This window comes from Lampris incognitus, chromosome 13 (genome assembly GCF_029633865.1).
Source record: "Lampris incognitus isolate fLamInc1 chromosome 13, fLamInc1.hap2, whole genome shotgun sequence".
NCBI lineage: Eukaryota > Metazoa > Chordata > Actinopteri > Lampriformes > Lampridae > Lampris > Lampris incognitus.
The window spans coordinates 36,526,070-36,545,461 of NC_079223.1; the positions used below are offsets into that span (position 1 = coordinate 36,526,070).

The 19,392-nt window shown below is 40.3% G+C and overlaps 1 protein-coding gene across 1 annotated transcript in view; it reads left to right on the forward strand.

Annotated features, from left to right (window-relative positions):
• The first annotated feature begins 516 nt into the window (after window positions 1-516).
• alox5a (arachidonate 5-lipoxygenase a) overlaps window positions 517-19,392 on the forward strand; it is a 28,615-nt gene continuing 9,739 nt past the window's right edge. Inside the window, exons 1-4 of the mRNA XM_056291876.1 lie at window positions 517-666; window positions 13,381-13,579; window positions 16,352-16,433; window positions 16,608-16,730. Coding sequence (XP_056147851.1) covers window positions 517-666; window positions 13,381-13,579; window positions 16,352-16,433; window positions 16,608-16,730 — 554 coding nt within the window. The remainder of the gene's footprint in view (window positions 667-13,380; window positions 13,580-16,351; window positions 16,434-16,607; window positions 16,731-19,392) is intronic.

The following is a 19,392-nucleotide window of genomic DNA, read 5'->3' on the forward strand; positions in this document are numbered from 1 at the left end:
TAGAAACTCAAATACACAATGAATAAATTATAACTCTTAATGCTGCATGCCAATTTTCCTTTGCATGGGTTAATAACAAACCCAGAAAGGAATTTGCTATAGGAGGATGGGCATATTTGTCTCTAGTCAAAACCTACCTAATCTAAAATACAGTGTAGGGGTGGAGACCATTCACTGGACCAGTTAGACAGTCATCATCAGCTTCCTGCACCACCTTTTGCTTGATTAATCCCTTCCATAGTATTTGTCGCACAGTACAAAAGGATGTTAAATGAAAAGCAGGACATCTGAACTGGAACGCAAGAGGAATTGTGCAGCAATTGGAAAAAAAAATCAGTGACAGAACAACAGAAATAGGCTAAAAGTGCATTTTTACTCATGACCAAAAGGAGGACTTATTATTTCACACGTCTTTAGAGGTTTGCGAGTACAGTCGTTTTACCATCAGTATACATCATCTGAGCGTGTTTATATATTTATGCTTTTTTAGACTTTTCTCCTTCTCAAGAGAGCGCCATGCCTTCCTACACAGTGACTGTCGCCACAGGGAGCCAGTGGTTTGCAGGGACAGATGACTACATCTACATAACACTGGTGGGCTCAGAGAGATGCAGTGAGAGAACGCTTTTGGACAAACCTCTGTACAATGACTTTGAGAGGGGTGCGGTAAGTTATGTTGTATTGTGTCATGTCATGTCATCACACTATAGGACAGGGGAGCCACCAGGGGACCCATGTAGAGATATCATACTGCCGAATAAAAAGTTATTAACCTTTTGATCACTAATATTTTTTGAAGTTACCACCCCCATACCGTGCTGCAGACCATAGATGTGTTAACAGTGTCTATTTTTGTCCATCTGTCATTCTATCTGGAGGGAGGGAGGGACAAACAAAAGAAATTAACAGGGGTAACGCGTATCTTGCTTATTAAGAGGAAAATTGAACAATATATATTTGGGGTTTGCTGAAATGCAACTTAGAACTGAATACTTTTTTATGAAAAATTAAATTCTGAAAAAACAAAAACAATTAACCCTCTGAGAAACATTAAACCTACAAATGGTTGTTGGTATTAACGTCAAACACACTGGGAATTCCCATCAAGGATTTTAATAATTTTCTTAAGAAAGGAGTTTTTTTTGTGTGTGTGGATTTTTTTCCCCTCTATTCCCCCCAATTGTAGCCCGCCAATTACCCCACTCCTCCGACTCATCCCGGTCACTGCTCCACCCTCTCTGCCGATCCGGGGAGGGCTGCAGACTACCACATGCCTCCTCCGATACATGTGGAGTCGCCAGCCACTTCTTTTCACCAGACAGTGAGGAGCTTCACCAGGGGGACGTAGCATGTGGGAAGATCTCGCTATTCAGCCCAGTTCCCCCTCCCCCCCGAACATGCACCCCGACTGACCAGGGGAGGTACCAGTGCAGTGACCGGGACACAAATCCACATCCAGCTTCCCACCCGCAGCCAATTGTGTTTGTAGGGACGCCCGACCGCTCGACCAAGCCGGAGGTAACACAGGGATTCAAACCAGTGATCCCTGTATTGGTAGGCAATGGAGTAGACCGCCATGCAATCATTGTGCCTTTAATTCTTGCCGCGTCTTGGCCAGGAGACTGGCAACACTACAACAATTGCTGCGTTCCATTCAAAGTCCGAGGTTGGAATTTCCCAGTTGAAATTTCCAATTTCTGACCTCCAAGAGTTCAAGGTGCATGACGCCAAACGTTAACAAAAAACATGGCTGACCATGATAAACTGCTGTTTTTATTGGCAAGTGTATAAACAATTGAATTGTCAGCAGTGCAGCCTCCTTGCATATATAAACGAAACAGAGGAATACATTTTGTGCAGAGATAACTTTCAGTTGTTTACCATAACCAGCAACTTAATAACATTGTCAACATATTTTGATATCAATTTACATGCAGAACATGTTTTACTATCTCATAGTATGTATTATTGTAATTAAATACAGGCGAATATACTTTATGTTGCCTTAGTTGATGGTTTACCATCAGGGCCGGTTCTGTGGGGGTAGCAACGGGAGCAACTGCACCGGGCCCAGGTCTGGAGGGGGGCCCAGAAAAAAAAAAACCTTTCTGCGCTGATTCTACTGTAAGTGCAGTGATTGTTAATTGTGTGTCTCACCAGTGCAAAGAGGCCCTGTATGTTGCTCCTCCTGGCAGTTTCCCTATTGGCTGATAACGATTTATTTTCAAAAATGTATCATAAGTTGTGTCGTCATCCCCCTCCCCCATGAGTTAGTATAGCCTACGGTGAAGACGTGAAATTCGGTTCTACTAACCAAAAAAATGTCTGGAAACAAATCTGGTTGTAAGAAAAGAAAATTACAGAAACATAAGGTAGAAAATACAAAAATGAGGCAGAAAACGCAAAGAAGGTATACGGTGCTTGGCTTAACATTCGGGCAGCAGAACACTTGGAGGATACTGTGGATAGCAATGAAGCTAGCACATCCACCACATGTGCTAACTCAGCAGCAGAGGATACCGGAGCGGACAGCGACCGTGGCGCTTGTGCTAGCACCTCTACCGCTATCGAGAATGCAAACGACCACCGAGAATCTGTCGAGGAAGAGGGAAGTCACGAAAGTGATGGGGAGCGTGAGTTTGACTTATTTGATCCTGCACAGTGGCCAGACAGAATGCATGATGATGACATCAGAACGGACATAGTCAGAAATAAACCACTGCAGGTGACCGATTTTGATTTCCCTAAAACGGATGGCCGTCGTTTCACACCAGCTAATTACACCAGGACAGTCGGTACCCTAAAAGTACCTCGGCCATGTCTGTTTTTTTTTGTTTTTTTGGGGGGGGCGGTGGGCGATGGTGCTCCCCGACCCAGAATAGCATAGGACCGGCCCTATAACACTGCGCGGTTCCATGGGTGCTGCCATTGTTGTGTGACGTCAGACGACTGCTTCGCCATGAAGCCAAGTCAAGTCAAGTCAATTTTATTTGCATATGGCCCAATATCACAAATTACAAATTTGCCTCAGTGGGCTTAACAGCAACACAACATCCTGTCCTTAGGCCCTCTCATCGGATAAGAAACAACTCCCGAAAAAAGTCGGGGTAGATGGATTTGCCCCGAGTTTACAAGTAGGAACTCCCAACTTTGAGGGGCGTTCCATTGTAATTTTTCTAGTAGGAGGTCGGATCAAGCTTCGATTTCTGAGTTGTCTGGAAAAGTGCTGCAACTAACGACTATTTAACGACTATTAGTCGACAACTCACCGATTATTGAAACGATTAACCGACTAGTCAGATAATGAATCGCACAAAACAATAGCTTACGTCATTGACCATCACGTTTAGTATTGACTCGGAGAGGGCTGTCGCTTGCTGCGGTGTACACGTCTGCTTCTTTTTCATAAAGCCATCCATGGTACCTTTACTCTTCTTCGGAGTCGGACTGCATAAATTTGGTTAAAAAAAGACATTTGTCAGGCAAAAGGGTAACATTACACTTTTAAACTCTTGGAATCCTGCACGCAGGTATAGACGGAGTTGTACTGGCTTTATGTTAATGTTAGAAGCCAAGACAACTCCGTCTATACATAGTTAGCTAGCTAGCTAACATGCTAACTATCTTACCTAGGCGCGTCCGCATCGCCCAGATCTCCAGCGTACCTCCTCTTAACATGTTCGTGCATGACTGAGGTGCTCCCATGATAAGCAAGGTCCAATTTACAAATCTTGCACGTAATCCTTTTCTTTGCCAAGTTGAGGGTGAAATGCTCCCAGACTTTAGATGTTTTAGGACACGATGGCGTTGCATTGGCCGCCGCCATTTTGCTGTTTTGATAACCTGTCCTGTCGTTTCCGCTCCCGGTCGGTTTTGCGCATGTGCAGCTCTCAGAGCGTTGGCGTGGGACGCCTCATGAGATGTGGCGTTGGCGTGAGATGCCTGAAACGATGTTCAGTTCAGTTCCTCAGCGTGAAATACATGCGCGATGACGTAACCGACGAATTGTCGACAAATTCATTGATAACGAGGTCGAGTCAAGATGGTACCCCGTGAGGTTGGCGGGTGGTGAGCTCCGAAGCTATAATTTGTACCACAACAAAAAGAGACAGATAAACCAAGTATTATGACTGCTGTGACTACGTTTTGAAAAAAGAAGAACACTGTGAGTAAATGGAATAGTACCTAACACGGATTTCTTGTGAAATAAACGTGAAAAAGTAACACGCTAACTTCCTAGCTTTGCGTTAGCCTAGTGCTAGCTTAACGTCAAGATCAACATGACGAAAAGAGATTCTAGAAACAAAACCGGTACATCACTTCTTGAACAAGAAGTCGAGGGCTTTGATGGTTTGTGCTCGCCTTTACCTTTTACACCAACTAAGAGCCCGGAACCGAAGAACAGCGCTCCAAAGATGGTGAAGAATCGGAGGGCATTTCAAATGCTGATATCCTAAAAGCGTTGATTGATTTGACAAAACGCATCACTACTCTTGAACAAAACATAGCCAAGAACACTGACGCCATTACCACAGTGTGCGAGCAGCTAAAACGGATGGAAATTCAAGTAAAAGAAAATAAAGAACATATGAAAGAGGTTTCGGGGCAAGTCTCCCAACTGCAGAAGAAAAGTGAAGAGGCTGAACATTATTGCAGGCGATGGAATTTACGCCTGCACGGAATGAGAGAGACACCTGCAGAAAACATCAGAGGAGAAATCATCAAGCTTCTCGCATTGCTCGCTCCTGAAGATAAGGACAAGATGGGCTTTCTTGTCGACACGGTGCATAGAGTTGGGAGTGCAACGTGAAAATGCAACTCGGCCCGTCCTTGTGCATTTCACAATGCGATCCTTCAGAGACAAACTCTGGAAGATTTCCCGTGACAATGGGACCCTGAAAGAGCGGAAACTACTCCTCAAGGAAGATTTGACACAGGCCAACAAAAAGTAAAGAAACAAACTCTGGCCACTTGTGGAAGCAGACAGAAAGCAAGGAAAACGTGCCGGTTTTCGTGGTGCACAAGCTTATATTGAAGGAAAAATGGTGACCCGTTAAGTTAACCTTGAGTTTAACACTCACAGTGTTCCAGCAAACAAGCCACTGTTGGATTGACTTTTAATAATGCTAAATGGTTTAAAATGCACAATTGAGTGGGTTGGTACTTAAAGTTATAGTTGAGGTTTACAGTCGGTAAGTACATATTTCATTATCTTTCTACCACAGTAATTTTTGTTTTGTTTTGTTTTTTTTCAGACATCAGCTGATGTTTTGTTAGTTTATTTTCTTAAAGTATGACTAATTTTAAGTTTGGTGCATTAAATTTATGTTCTACCAATGTAAGGGGATTACATCATAGCACAAAAAGGAAGGCAGTTTTTCTCTTTAGTAGGCGTTATAATGCAGATATAATTTTCTTACAAGAAACTCATTCATGTAATGATGATGAAAGTTTTTGGAAATCCCAGTGGGGGGATACAGTGTATTTTTCTTATGGCTCAAATCATTCCGCTGGAGTTGCAGTGCTACTAAATAGATTTAATGGTGATGTACTGGAGTCTGTTATTTCAGAGGAAGGACGGTGGATTATTTTGGTCTTAAAGGTGGACAATCTTTTGTTTATTACTTGCAATGTTTATGGACCAAATAGGACAGTTCAAGTAAAGGATATGTTCTCTAAGCTCTCTTTAAAACTGACAGACCTTAAGGGAAAGTACAAGGATCCCTTTTTTATCATTGGAGGGGACTTCAATGACGCTCCAGATGATGAAATGGATCGATGGCCTCCCAGATCTTCGTTGTCATTGGGTTTTAAGCCTACGTCATTTATAAGTGATCACCTCTTGCGTTCAGATGCCTGGAGGTTTATGAACCCCAGTGTCATAGATTACACATGGACCAACTCTAGCAGGTGCTCTCAGTCGAGAATTGACTTATGGTTTTTATCATCACAAGGATTACAGTTCATTTCAGAGGTTTCTCATTCTCGTGCTCCGCTGTCTGATCATAAAATAATTAGTCTTAGATTAAAGGGCTCAAACATCAGAGGATATTTGAAGTTAAATAACCATTTATTGGATGATAACAATTTTAAGGAAATTGTGAAACTACTTGCAAAAGATATTTTTGATGAAAAATAAATGAGTCCAATTCAAACATGGGAATTCTTTAAATTTAAAGTTAGAGAAGTTGCAATAAAACATAGCAAAGAAATAAAAAGATTACACTCTAGCAAAGAAGATCTCTTAATGAACCAGCTACAGTTGTTAACTTCTAGGCACAATTTATCTGAAGAAGAATTAAAAACACTTAAAAGTCTCAGTGAAGAACTAGATAGAATGTATATGAGACTCACCAAGGGTGCCTTCATCAGGTCAAAGGCTAAGTGGTTAAAAGAGGGGGAAAGAAATTCCAGTTACTTTTTGGTTTAGAAAAAAGAACTAGGAAAAGAAATAATATTGCATCTCTTAATGTAAATGGTATCATTAGCTCTGACCCCAATAATATTGCAAATTACATTACCTCCTTTTATACCAAATTATATACATCTGAATTTAATCGATCAAAATGTGACACATTTATGGAACATGTTAAAGAATTTACTCCCCTGATTTCTGAAAAATTCAGAGCTGTGAAGGTGAGCTTTTAATTTCAGAAATCAATGAAGCTGTACACTCAATGAAATTAAGGAAATCACCTGGAAATGACGGTCTCTGTTGAATTTTATCATTGTTTTTGGGATTTAATTAAGGACAATTTATTACTCATGTTCAAAGAATGCATAGCTAGAAAGGAGATGACAACAACCATGAAACAAGGTCTGATAACCCTAATTCCTAAACCAGATAAAGATCACTTAGTAATTGAAAATTGGGGGCCATTTCACTTTTAAACACAGACTATAAAATTTTATCGCAGGTTCATGCTAAACGTTTAAAAAAGAATCTAGAAGAGATAATAAGTGAAAACCAAAATGGTTTTATGGCCAAGCATCACATTAGCTCTAACATCAGATTAGTATTAGACTTAATTGACTATTTGAACTACATAAATTCAAATGCATTATTTGTATTCCTTGATTTTTTTTATAAGGCATTTGATTCATTTGAACATTCTTTCATTATACAAGCCCTGCAATTTTTTTTTATTTGGAAGTAACTTTATCAATAATATTGCCATGTTCTATAAGGACATAAACAGCTCTGTCATTTTGTATCCCAACATTTCAAAAAGGTTTCCCATTTCAAGAGGTGTATGTAAAGGATGTCCTATTTCTTGTCTTTTGTTTTTGATTGTTGCTGAACTTTTGTCTTTAAATATTTCACATAGTGCAGATATACAAGGCTTAACTATTTCTGACAGAGAGATAAAAATTACACAGCTAGCTGATGACACGGTATTATTTCTTAAGGATAAATGGCAAATACAGAGTGCATTACATGTAACTGGTGAATTTTCAGAAGCTTCAGGTCGTAAGCTCAATATAAACAAAAGTTAAATTTTATGTTTATATGAGACTGAAGAGACACTTATGTTTAATGTCCCTGTTAAACAATGTGTAAAATACATTGGTATTCACATTTCAAAGGATATGGCTCTCAGACAGCAGCTAAATTTTCTTCCTAAAATTAAGAAAACCAAGTCAATCTTAATATGTGGCTTCAGAGAGATCTTTCCATTTTTGGAAGAGTGTTATTAACAAAGGCTGAAGGAGTATCAAGATTGGTTTATCCTACCTTGTCACTCTATGTTAATGATGTGCTCTGTAAAGAAGTTAATAATGTATTTATTAAATTTGAATGGAAAAACAGACACCATTACTTTAAAAAAGAAATACTCAGATTGGAGAGAGCTGAAGGAGGATTTGAAATCTTATATTTTGTCCATTTAAATTGCACCTTCAAGATCAAATGGCTTAAAAAATGTTTGGAGTTCCCAGAATCATTATGGAATTTTATACCACACAATATATTTAAAAATTTAGGTGGCTTTAATGGGATGTAATTACACTGTCTCTAAATTGCCGATAAAACTCTCAAAAGTTCTATCAGCAGGCTTTTTTGTCTTGGATATTGTGTTATGTTCACAACTTTTCACCAACATAAGGATATAATTTGGAACAATTGTAATATCACTGTTAACAAAAAATGTACACTACCGTTCAAAAGTTTGGGATCACCCAAACAATTTTGTGTTTTCCATGAAAAGTCACACTTATTCACCACCATATGTTGTGAAATGAATAGAAAATAGAGTCAAGACATTGACAAGGTTAGAAATAATGATTTGTATTTGAAATAAGATTTTTTTTACATCAAACTTTGCTTTCGTCAAAGAATCCTCCATTTGCAGCAATTACAGCATTGCAGACCTTTGGCATTCTAGCTGTTAATTTGTTGAGGTAATCTGGAGAAATTGCACCCCACGCTTCCAGAAGCAGCTCCCACAAGTTGGATTGGTTGGATGGGCACTTCTTTGAGCAGATTGAGTTTCTGGAGCATCACATTTGTGGGGTCAATTAAACGCTCAAAATGGCCAGAAAAAGAGAACTTTCATCTGAAACTCGACAGTCTATTCTTGTTCTTAGAAATGAAGGCTATTCCATGCGAGAAATTGCTAAGAAATTGAAGATTTCCTACACCGGTGTGTACTACTCCCTTCAGAGGACAGCACAAACAGGCTCTAACAGGTACTATTTAATGAAGATGCCAGTTGGGGACCTGTGAGGCGTCTGTTTCTCAAACTAGAGACTCTAATGTACTTATCTTCTTGCTCAGTTGTGCAACGCGGCCTCCCACTTCTTTTTCTACTCTGGTTAGAGCCTGTTTGTGCTGTCCTCTGAAGGGAGTAGTACACACCGGTGTAGGAAATCTTCAATTTCTTAGCAATTTCTCGCATGGAATAGCCTTCATTTCTAAGAACAAGAATAGACTGTCGAGTTTCAGATGAAAGTTCTCTTTTTCTGGCCATTTTGAGCGTTTAATTGACCCCACAAATGTGATGCTCCAGAAACTCAATCTGCTCAAAGAAGTGCCCATCCAACCAATCCAACTTGTGGGAGCTGCTTCTGGAAGCGTGGGGTGCAATTTCTCCAGATTACCTCAACAAATTAACAGCTAGAATGCCAAAGGTCTGCAATGCTGTAATTGCTGCAAATGGAGGATTCTTTGACGAAAGCAAAGTTTGATGTAAAAAAAATCTTATTTCAAATACAAATCATTATTTCTAACCTTGTCAATGTCTTGACTCTATTTTCTATTCATTTCACAACATATGGTGGTGAATAAGTGTGACTTTTCATGGAAAACACAAAATTGTTTGGGTGATCCCAAACTTTTGAACGGTAGTGTATATATAAAGAGAACTGGATTGAAAGAGGTTTAATCTTTGTTACAGATTTGTTTGATGATAAAGGCGATCTTTATAGTTATGAAAATTTCCTAAAAGCCAAATCTTTTCCATTCGAATATAAATAATTTACTTCTGTGATAAGGGCTATTCCCACAGGTATATTTGAATTAATGAAATGTCACTTAGGATATCAAAATGTTAATCTTCAAATACCTTGTTTAAAAGTTAATGGAATAAAATTAACAGACATGAAATGTACCAACAAACATATAAGAAAAGTGCTTTATGACTATAATAAGATTTCACCCAGAGGGAAACCTTTCTGGAATTCACAATTGGATGACATAAAATGGCGTAAGACTTGGTTGTGCCCATTTCAATTCTGTATCTCACATAAAATTAGAGAATCCGTTTTAAAATTTTACACAACATCTATCCATGTAACACATTAATTTCCAAATTTACTGACATAGAACTTAATTGTACCTTTTGTAGCGCTGAGCCAGAAACGGTTATGCATTTGTTTTGTCACTGCCCCTCCTCATCTGTGTTTCGGAGTGACATAAAGAATTTTATACTTAACAAAACTGGACAGTCTATAATAATTATGCCAAAAGACATTATTACTAAATTTGAATGTGAAAATAAATCTTTAAATTACATGACAAATCTTATAATTGCACTCGGTAAATTTCACATACATAAAGTGAGGTTCTCTAGGTCCCTCCCAAACATTGATGCTTTTCTGGTTGAGTTCAATATGTATTTAGACACATTGGCCCTTTTGACGAATAAAAAAAGTGAACGCATACTATCATATTATAAGGAACTATTTTCTGTAGCCTCTGATTAAGTTTCATTGACTTTATTTAGGTTATTGTTTATCATGTTTAGATACTTTATACTCGTTAATTGTTTACTTTGCATATCTAATTGATTATCTGCCTTTTTCCATTTTCACCTGAAGAAATTTGAATTATATAAGAATGTGTTACACTTAGGTAAAAAAAAAGTTCGTTGTGACCTTCAAACTTTGAAAGTATACGATGTTTTGAACATATATTCAATTTTTTTTCTTCATGTCCCCTGCTGTATTGTTCTTTATTGTTTATAATTGGTTTATGTATGTGTATGTATGTATGTGTATGTGTATTTGTACATATGTATGATTTTTTCTTTGTAATGTTTTGAATGGATTTAAATAAAATTTTGTTAAAAAAAGGCAACTAATTGTGTCATCGATTTTTGTCGACTACGTCGATTAATCGTTGCGCCCTTAGTCTGGAACGCAGCATATGACCCTGACCAATCGTCGTGTGATGCCTTTCACGATCTTGCGCAAGTTCATAAGTCGTCGGGGAGGAGGGTCAAGAAATTGTCAGTGGCTACAGAAATGCTACGTGTGATGCCGGCGGTCTTGTGTTCCAAAACACAAAAGCAAAGAAAAGAAGAAAAAAAAAAAAACGATTGTGGACGCTGTTGCGGCTAGTGCTACGGAGGAATGATAACCTAGCATAGCTTAACCAGCTACTCACCGGGTCGCTGAAGTGCCTCCGCTATTTCTCGCCAACATTTAGCCTATCTTTTTTTGACTGTCATGGTCCTCCCTCGAGGAAGCATCAAAAGGCAGGGGTATTGTAGCCCTGCTCAACGAACCTTTCCTTGGTTTGTCGTTCCACATGACGGCAGCAACAGCAGCATCGCTTTCTCTTTGCCGTGTTTGCACATTTGCCAGAAAGCATTCTGTCATCCTATTGGTCAATGTCAATTAATACGTCATAGGAGATTTCAGACTAAGCAGGAAAATACAAAAAAAAAAGTAATTAAAAAAAACATACAAAAAAATCTGATAAGCTAGACTTTTCGTCGGGGTGTCGTGGGGCATTCCAGACGCCACGTCGCTGTTCTTCGTTTATATCACACTACCCGGGGTAAAGACGCCTGTTCGTCATTCCATCCATCCATTATCCAAACCACTTAGCCTGCTCTCAGGGTTGCGGGGATGCTGGAGCCTATCCCAGCAGCCATTGGGCGGCAGGCGGGGGGCACCCTGGACAGGCCGCTTAAACAGGCCCGACGGTGGAAATTTGTTGGCGACGACAAAATCGTGTCAAAATCGGGATGAAATCGTGTAGTCTGATCTCGGCATTAGACAACGCGCCCCCTTCTACATTCCGACTAGTTCGGTGCACCCCCAATCTCCCACACGTTCAAAAAAAAAGGAGAAAAAAACACAACATAGCCTATTTATAGCCACATGAAAGGTATCAAGGTTTTTTTTTTTATTATTTTCCCCCTTTTTCTCTCCAATTGTACCCGTCCAATTACCCCACTCTTCCAAGCCGCCTCGGTCGCTGCTCCACCCCCTCTGCCGATCCGGGGAGGGCTGCAGACTACCACATGCCTCCCCTGATACATGTGGAGTCGCCAGCCGCTTCTTTTCACCTGACAGTCAGGAGTTTTGCCAGAGGGACATAGAACGTGGGAGGATCACACTATTCCCCCGACCAGAGGAGACCGACCAGAGGACGTGCTAGTGCAGTGACCAGGACACATACACACATACGGCTTCCCAACCGCAGACACGGCCAATTGTGTCTGTAGGGACGCCCGACCAAGCCGGAGGTAACATGGGGATTCAAACCAGTGATCCCCATGTTGGTACGCAACGGAATAGACCGAAACATGCAAGGTATCAAGTTTAATCATGCACAAATCAAAACACACAAATATCAAGAGATCGCGACAATGCCCTCTCACATTCAAATGAAACTGAAACTACGCTACAACAAAGTTTCAAGCCTCACATTTAAAGAGCAAAGGTGATGGGTGAGGGCGAGGACACGCACATGCTCAGAGGCAGATAGGCCCATCATAAGAGAAGATGCTGGGGGGATGCTGTCATATTTTCAGCTGCATTAAAGAAAAATTGCATCAAGTTTAAGTTACAATCAACCATACATAACAGCAGTTACGGAATTGAAACACCAGTAATTTGATCAAATTGCAATAAAGTTATACACAACCCACCACTAAAGAACAAAGAGAATGCATAGGCTCGGATCACCGTTCCCTCTCGGGCACCTCCTAGAGACAGCTCGAGCACTCCATGGGGTGCGCGCACCACACTTTGGGAATAGAAAACTTAAAAAGAACTAAACACTTGAACGGGTTTATTGAGATGTAAACTGAACGATATGACTGTACGGTGATTCAACACATTAATGCCGGTGTTAATACTGACATTTCTTACCAAATTGATAAAAAAAGGCATTTCATGGGTTGAAAATGGCTCAACACCCCATCTACGGTTTTAAATTAGCCCTGAACCTTGCAAGCCCAATGCTGACGTAGAGTCGACCGGTTGGGGTTTATCTACGTCATGAAATAACAAAAAAAACTTAACGCCCTCTAATCAGAGGTCGGCGACCCAGCTCCGCCAGCCCTGCCCTTGTGTGAGTCTGTGAAACCACGCTCATTGATCGAGAGTCATCATTCACAGTTTACTTGCTAACCTTGCGCCTTTATTACATTTTCTATCAACCTTTTGAAGTTATCTTGATTTACAGTTAGTTATAGTTATATTATTTCATCATTTTCAATTTTGGCACAACGTTTTTGATGGCTATAGAAGCACCACCAGACAACTGGGTCGGTTGGGGTGGTGTGTGTCGCTGTGCCTGAAGCCAGGCTGGCGGAGGGGACTGATTACGGCGGTGTGCGGCAGTGAGCCAGTGACTCCTGCCCGTGCTCCTGCTTCACCCCTCCCCCTCCCCAACCTCCTTTTAAGCCCCTTTGCCACTTTGTAGCATTTTTCAAAATTATGCAGTGGGTGGGGTTAGGTTCAGACCCCGGGGGGCAAGTTATACTTTAACTGTCTTGATGCATGCTCAATAATCCAGGTAAGGAAATCACAGATCAGTTCATCTGGACACAGTGTTTATTGACAGAATAAACGTCTCTCAATAAACGTTGTGTCCAGATGAACTGATTTAACTTTCTGTGATACACTAACTGTGACTGACTGCAGGTGGACTCGTATAACGTGAGCGTGGCAGAGAGCCTGGGCGAGGTCATGTTGGTGAAGATTGAAAAAAATAAGTACTGGAGGCAAGATGACTGGTACTGCAGGTACATCACAGTGAAGACCCCAGATGGAGACCATGTGGAATTCCCTTGTTTCCGCTGGCTGGTAGATGACAAGGAAGTGATTCTGAGGGACGGACGAGGTAGTCACCGCTCCTGTTGTCTGTCTGTCTGTCTGTCTGTCTGTCTGTCTGTCTGTCTGTCTGTCTAGAGGACTCTGTCACTGACTTCTCAACAGTTCATCTGAACATATTTGAACTGGTAATCCCCATGTTGGTAGGCAATGGAATAGAGGAGACTTATCTTGAACAGTGTCTATTAACTGATCCATTCTAAGAAGTGAATTGTTTTGCAATAAAGCAATCAAACAATATTCCATTTTATATGCTAAGCAATTTACTGGCCCTGTGATGGCCTAGCGGCCTGTCTAGGGTGTCTCAACGCCTGCCACCCTATAACTGCTGGAATAGGCTCCAGCATCCCCGCGACCCTGTGGACAGAATAAGCGGCTTGGATAATGGATGGAGATATATACGTGTATATATATATACACACACACACACACATATATATATACATATATACACACACACACACACACACACACATATATATATATATATATATATATATAAATCCAGTGAGTCAAGTAAATTCTTATATATTAATATATAACATACCTTTGTTAAAAGAAACACTCAACGGCAGGGAAAGTGCTCAACAAATAAGGAGTAAAATAATCTATATAATCTACATTATATATAGTAAAGATAGATGTAGGAAAAAAACATACATTTCAGTACAAGCTTGTTTCATGCATCACGCACTCATTGGCTGCCAATGTAATATATACACACACACACACACACATATATACATGTATATATATGTGTGTGTGTATGTGTATATATATATATATATATATATATACACTACCGTTCAAAAGTTTGGGATCACATTGAAATGTCCATATTTTTGAAGGAAAAGCACTGTACTTTTCAATGAAGATAACTTTAAACTAGTCTTAACTTTAAAGAAATACACTCTATACATTGCTAATGTGGTAAATGACTATTCTAGCTGCAAATGTCTGGTTTTTGGTGCAATATCTACATAGGTGTATAGAGGCCCATTTCAAGCAACTATCACTCCAGTGTTCTAATGGTACAATGTGTTTGCTCATTGGCTCAGAAGGCTAATTGATGATTAGAAAACCCTTGTGCAATCATGTTCACACATCTGAAAACAGTTTAGCTCGTTACAGAAGCTACAAAACTGACCTTCCTTTGAGCAGATTGAGTTTCTGGAGCATCACATTTGTGGGGTCAATTAAACGCTCAAAATGGCCAGAAAAAGAGAACTTTCATCTGAAACTCGACAGTCTATTCTTGTTCTTAGAAATGAAGGCTATTCCATGCGAGAAATTGCTAAGAAATTGAAGATTTCCTACACCGGTGTGTACTACTCCCTTCAGAGGACAGCACAAACAGGCTCTAACCAGAGTAGAAAAAGAAGTGGGAGGCCGCGTTGCACAACTGAGCAAGAAGATAAGTACATTAGAGTCTCTAGTTTGAGAAACAGACGCCTCACAGGTCCCCAACTGGCATCTTCATTAAATAGTACCCGCAAAACACCAGTGTCAACATCTACAGTGAAGAGGCGGCTGCGGGATTCTGGGCTTCAGGGCAGAGTGGCAAAGAAAAAGCCATATCTGAGACTGACCAATAAAAGAAAAAGATTAAGATGGGCAAAAGAACACAGACATTGGACAGAGGAAGACTGGAAAAAAGTGTTGTGGACGGATGAATCCAAGTTTGAGGTGTTTGGATCACAAAGAAGAACGTTTGTGAGACGCAGAACAAATGAAAAGATGCTGGAAGAATGCCTGACGCCATCTGTTAAGCATGGTGGAGGTAATGTGATGGTCTGGGGTTGCTTTGGTGCTGGTAAGGTGGGAGATTTGTACAGGGTAAAAGGGATTCTGAATAAGGAAGGCTATCACTCCATTTTGCAACGCCATGCCATACCCAGTGGACAGCGCTTGATTGGAGCCAATTTCATCCTACAACAGGACAATGACCCTAAACACACCTCCAAATTGTGCAAGAACTATTTAGAGCAGAAGCAGGCAGCTGGTATTCTATCGGTAATGGAGTGGCCAGCGCAGTCACCAGATCTGAACCCCATTGAGCTGTTGTGGGAGCAGCTTGACCGTATGGTACGCAAGAAGTGCCCACCCAACCAATCCAACTTGTGGGAGCTGCTTCTGGAAGCGTGGGGTGCAATTTCTCCAGATTACCTCAACAAATTAACAGCTAGAATGCCAAAGGTCTGCAATGCTGTAATTGCTGCAAATGGAGGATTCTTTGACGAAAGCAAAGTTTGATGTAAAAAAAATCTTATTTCAAATACAAATCATTATTTCTAACCTTGTCAATGTCTTGACTCTATTTTCTATTCATTTCACAACATATGGTGGTGAATAAGTGTGACTTTTCATGGAAAACACAAAATTGTTTGGGTGATCCCAAACTTTTGAACGGTAGTGTATATATATATATATATATATATATATATATATATAGTCGACACGTTGGTCCTTGACTAACGGGTCAGACCCTTTAATCGACTGGTTAACGTTGTCGCTTGCGGGGTGGGAGATACGGGTTCGCGTCCCGGCTGTGGTGGTTCCTGGACTGCCCCCCGAATTCGCTACTATATATATATACACACACACAGTTTGTTCTTCATTATGACTATATCATTTCAACCATATAATTTGATAGGGCTGAAAAGTGTTTTCTCTATTTAGATGTCCGATGCCAAACCGGACGTCCTCATCCAAGCAGGATTTGTACCAAACTGCCCTCAAACAATCATATCCATAAATTAATTTACAATTATTTCTGTTGTAGCACGTTTACCACAGCATGATAAGACCAGACTGGCCAAGGAGCACAGACACAAAGAGTTGCAAACAAGACAGAAAAATTACAGGCAAGAGCACCATTACTCTAGTCATTGTTTTTACATTTTAACACTGCCTCGCCTTTTTTCACATACTGATTATGTGGGTGATGCTTAGGGCTACCAATAGCAGCAACAGTTTTGTAATTTGACGGGAACTCTGAGCAAGCTGAACCTTGGTAAAAACCATGTTGTTCCCCATAGGTGGAAAGAGTGGCAGCCAGGCTTCCCTATGAGCATAGACGCTGACAAACACAAAGATTTGCCTCGGGACATCCAGTTTGACTGTGAGAAAGGAATGGACTTTGTACTGAACTACAGCAAGGCGTGAGTACTCCCTTCAACACTTAGCCGGCCAAACTAAAGAGTGACACAAGCGTCATCAATGATACCAGATAGAAGCATCAGATGTCAGGCTACAGTGGACTTTTGATGTCTCCAGGTACACAAACAGAGTGAAAAGTCAATGTGCAGAGTTCATTTTCAGTATTTTTGCCCTGGCCCAAAATCTATTTTGGTGCCATCATCATGTGCGGCTTAGTGAAATGCTTTACATATACGTTTGTTCAGAGGGATTTGGTATACTGTAGAGCCATTGTAATGTTATCAACGGTATTTGCATTTGTACTCTACGCTCTCTATTTACCAGCATGAATAGTGACACTGACACTGGTTTGTCCGTGTTAGAAGAGGGATAAAAACAGTAGGGAAAAGACCACTTTGCAAATTATAAATTGAATATGTTTCCTCTTATAGATGATAGTGTACATGCCTAGTGGCTAGTTAGTTCATCCTTGGACAAGAGCACATGGGTTCATCCCTGTTGAAATACTTTGGTGAGGTATTAACCCCTCTCTGCTCCTGGATGCAGCACAGTCGCTAACCAGAGGACATACGCTGCAAAACACGTATTCGATGCTGCTTTAAGTCTCACAGTGCTTATTTCGAGATATTACTGTGCTGCTAACTCTCAAACGAGCCCCGCAGCTGAGGCGAGGATGAACAGGACGTCACTCAGTGGTCGAAAATTTCTTTATTTTTAACCAACAGGTTACAAACCTTGAAAAAGAAAACACACAAAATACAAACATACATCATTCAAGTACCCTCAACTCAAAGCTAACACACAATATAACTCACTCACTCTTGCAATCACTCACCAGTCCGTCCTCGTCCAGTCATACTAAAGAGTCCCCGCTCTGAAGCTGTATTAACTTTCTTGACGTCACCCCCAGAACGTAAATCAGCCAATCACAGCAGCTCCCTAACTGAGACCCCGGATGCACGCATTTCTCGCCAATAGAATTTCGCAATAAAAGTCCTTATCAAGCACACAGAAATCACATACAATTGGAACTGAAATAAATCTCATTATTATTATCAATACTCGGATTCACTTATGTAACTAACAATTCAAACAATGTTACAATTTAACTACATGTAAACGAAATAACTTTCACAAGTTTGTACTTAAACTAAACAAAAATATCTGACTAAACACAACTCAAATCCAACCACCCCATAGAAAGTAACACAATTACTAGTAAAATTGTCCTGTTCCACTGGCAGATATTATTGCTTGTTTCAAGAAAGGGTACTTGTTTTGTGATTGTGTTGTTATGATAATTTTTCACTTTACAGGAAAAGAAATCTTAAAGCAAGAAACGATTTGAGATAATCTTTCGTTTCTAGGGTAAATGTCTTTATTCAAGTCTTATAATCATGAAACAAGTACACTTTCACAAGCATTTTTTTTGCCAGTGGGATTAGCAAAGATTTTTTATTAGCAATATGTTGAAATAAGCATTATGAGACTTAAAACAAGATAAAATACCTTGGTAAACTGGCCACAGAAATAGGGCTGGGCAATAAGGAGAAAATCCAGTATCACAATATCTTTAATCCAATACCTCAACATCGATATTATGATGATATTGTAGGGATGACGACTGGTGCTTTCATAAGATATTTACATACAAGAGATTTTTGATATACAGTCATTAGTAATGTGGACAGGATGTCCAGGCAGGTAGTAGCAAATAGATAATATAACAGTGACAGCAGTCTGGTAAGTTCAGAAAATTACATCCCTTTACTGTAATGCTGCCTTTAAAACCAGGGCAAGACAACACTTATACCATGTAACGATGTCCAAAATCCCAGACGATATTTAGTCTCTTGTCACTATCACAATATCGATTATAATATTGCTATATCCCCCAGCCCGAAACAGAAACTCTCTAAAGACACTTGGGTACAACTGATTTTTACACACTTCCTCCCCAAAAGAGAAAAAAGATGAGACACACAAAAAGATGACACACACAATCTAAACCAGGAGCTTGTGGAGTTAGAAAACAACGAGACAGGAGACGTGAGAGTAGACGTAGTCGAGGTAGTTTACTAGCTCCAACTTTTCATCTCATACATTCGACAACGACCCTGAACTCTGTCCCGGAAGTGGAAGTGCATTATCTCTTAGGTGAATGTCTCTAGTTATATAGATGTGCGTCACCACACAGGCCCCCTCCAGAATTCACCTACACAAAACAATGCAAAACAGCAAAAGCGCAAGTCATGAACATAAAAATAGACTCTACAACAGAACAGTCAATGACATAGTGCAAAGTCACGGGGAAAACAAGTGACGAGTCGGGGGGCGGACCCTGCGGCCCTAACGGCTGCGCTTCACAGGAGGGGAAACAGATGGGGCCGAAACCCGGGCCATAGGTGGGGCCGAAGTAGGAACAGAGGCAGGTGCCGGGGCCGACCTAGGAGGGCGTCTTTATATAACGTTTATTGAGAGAGAAACGTTTCATCACTCATCTAAGTGACCTCTTGAGTCTCAACTGACTGCAGGTATCCCCACCCTTATAAACAATACAGTGGCATAACGACCGAAAACAACAATCGGTTTCATGTGCAAATTACCACTACCATTAACTAGAGTTACAATGTTTTTATGCATGCTCAATAATCCAAGTAAGAA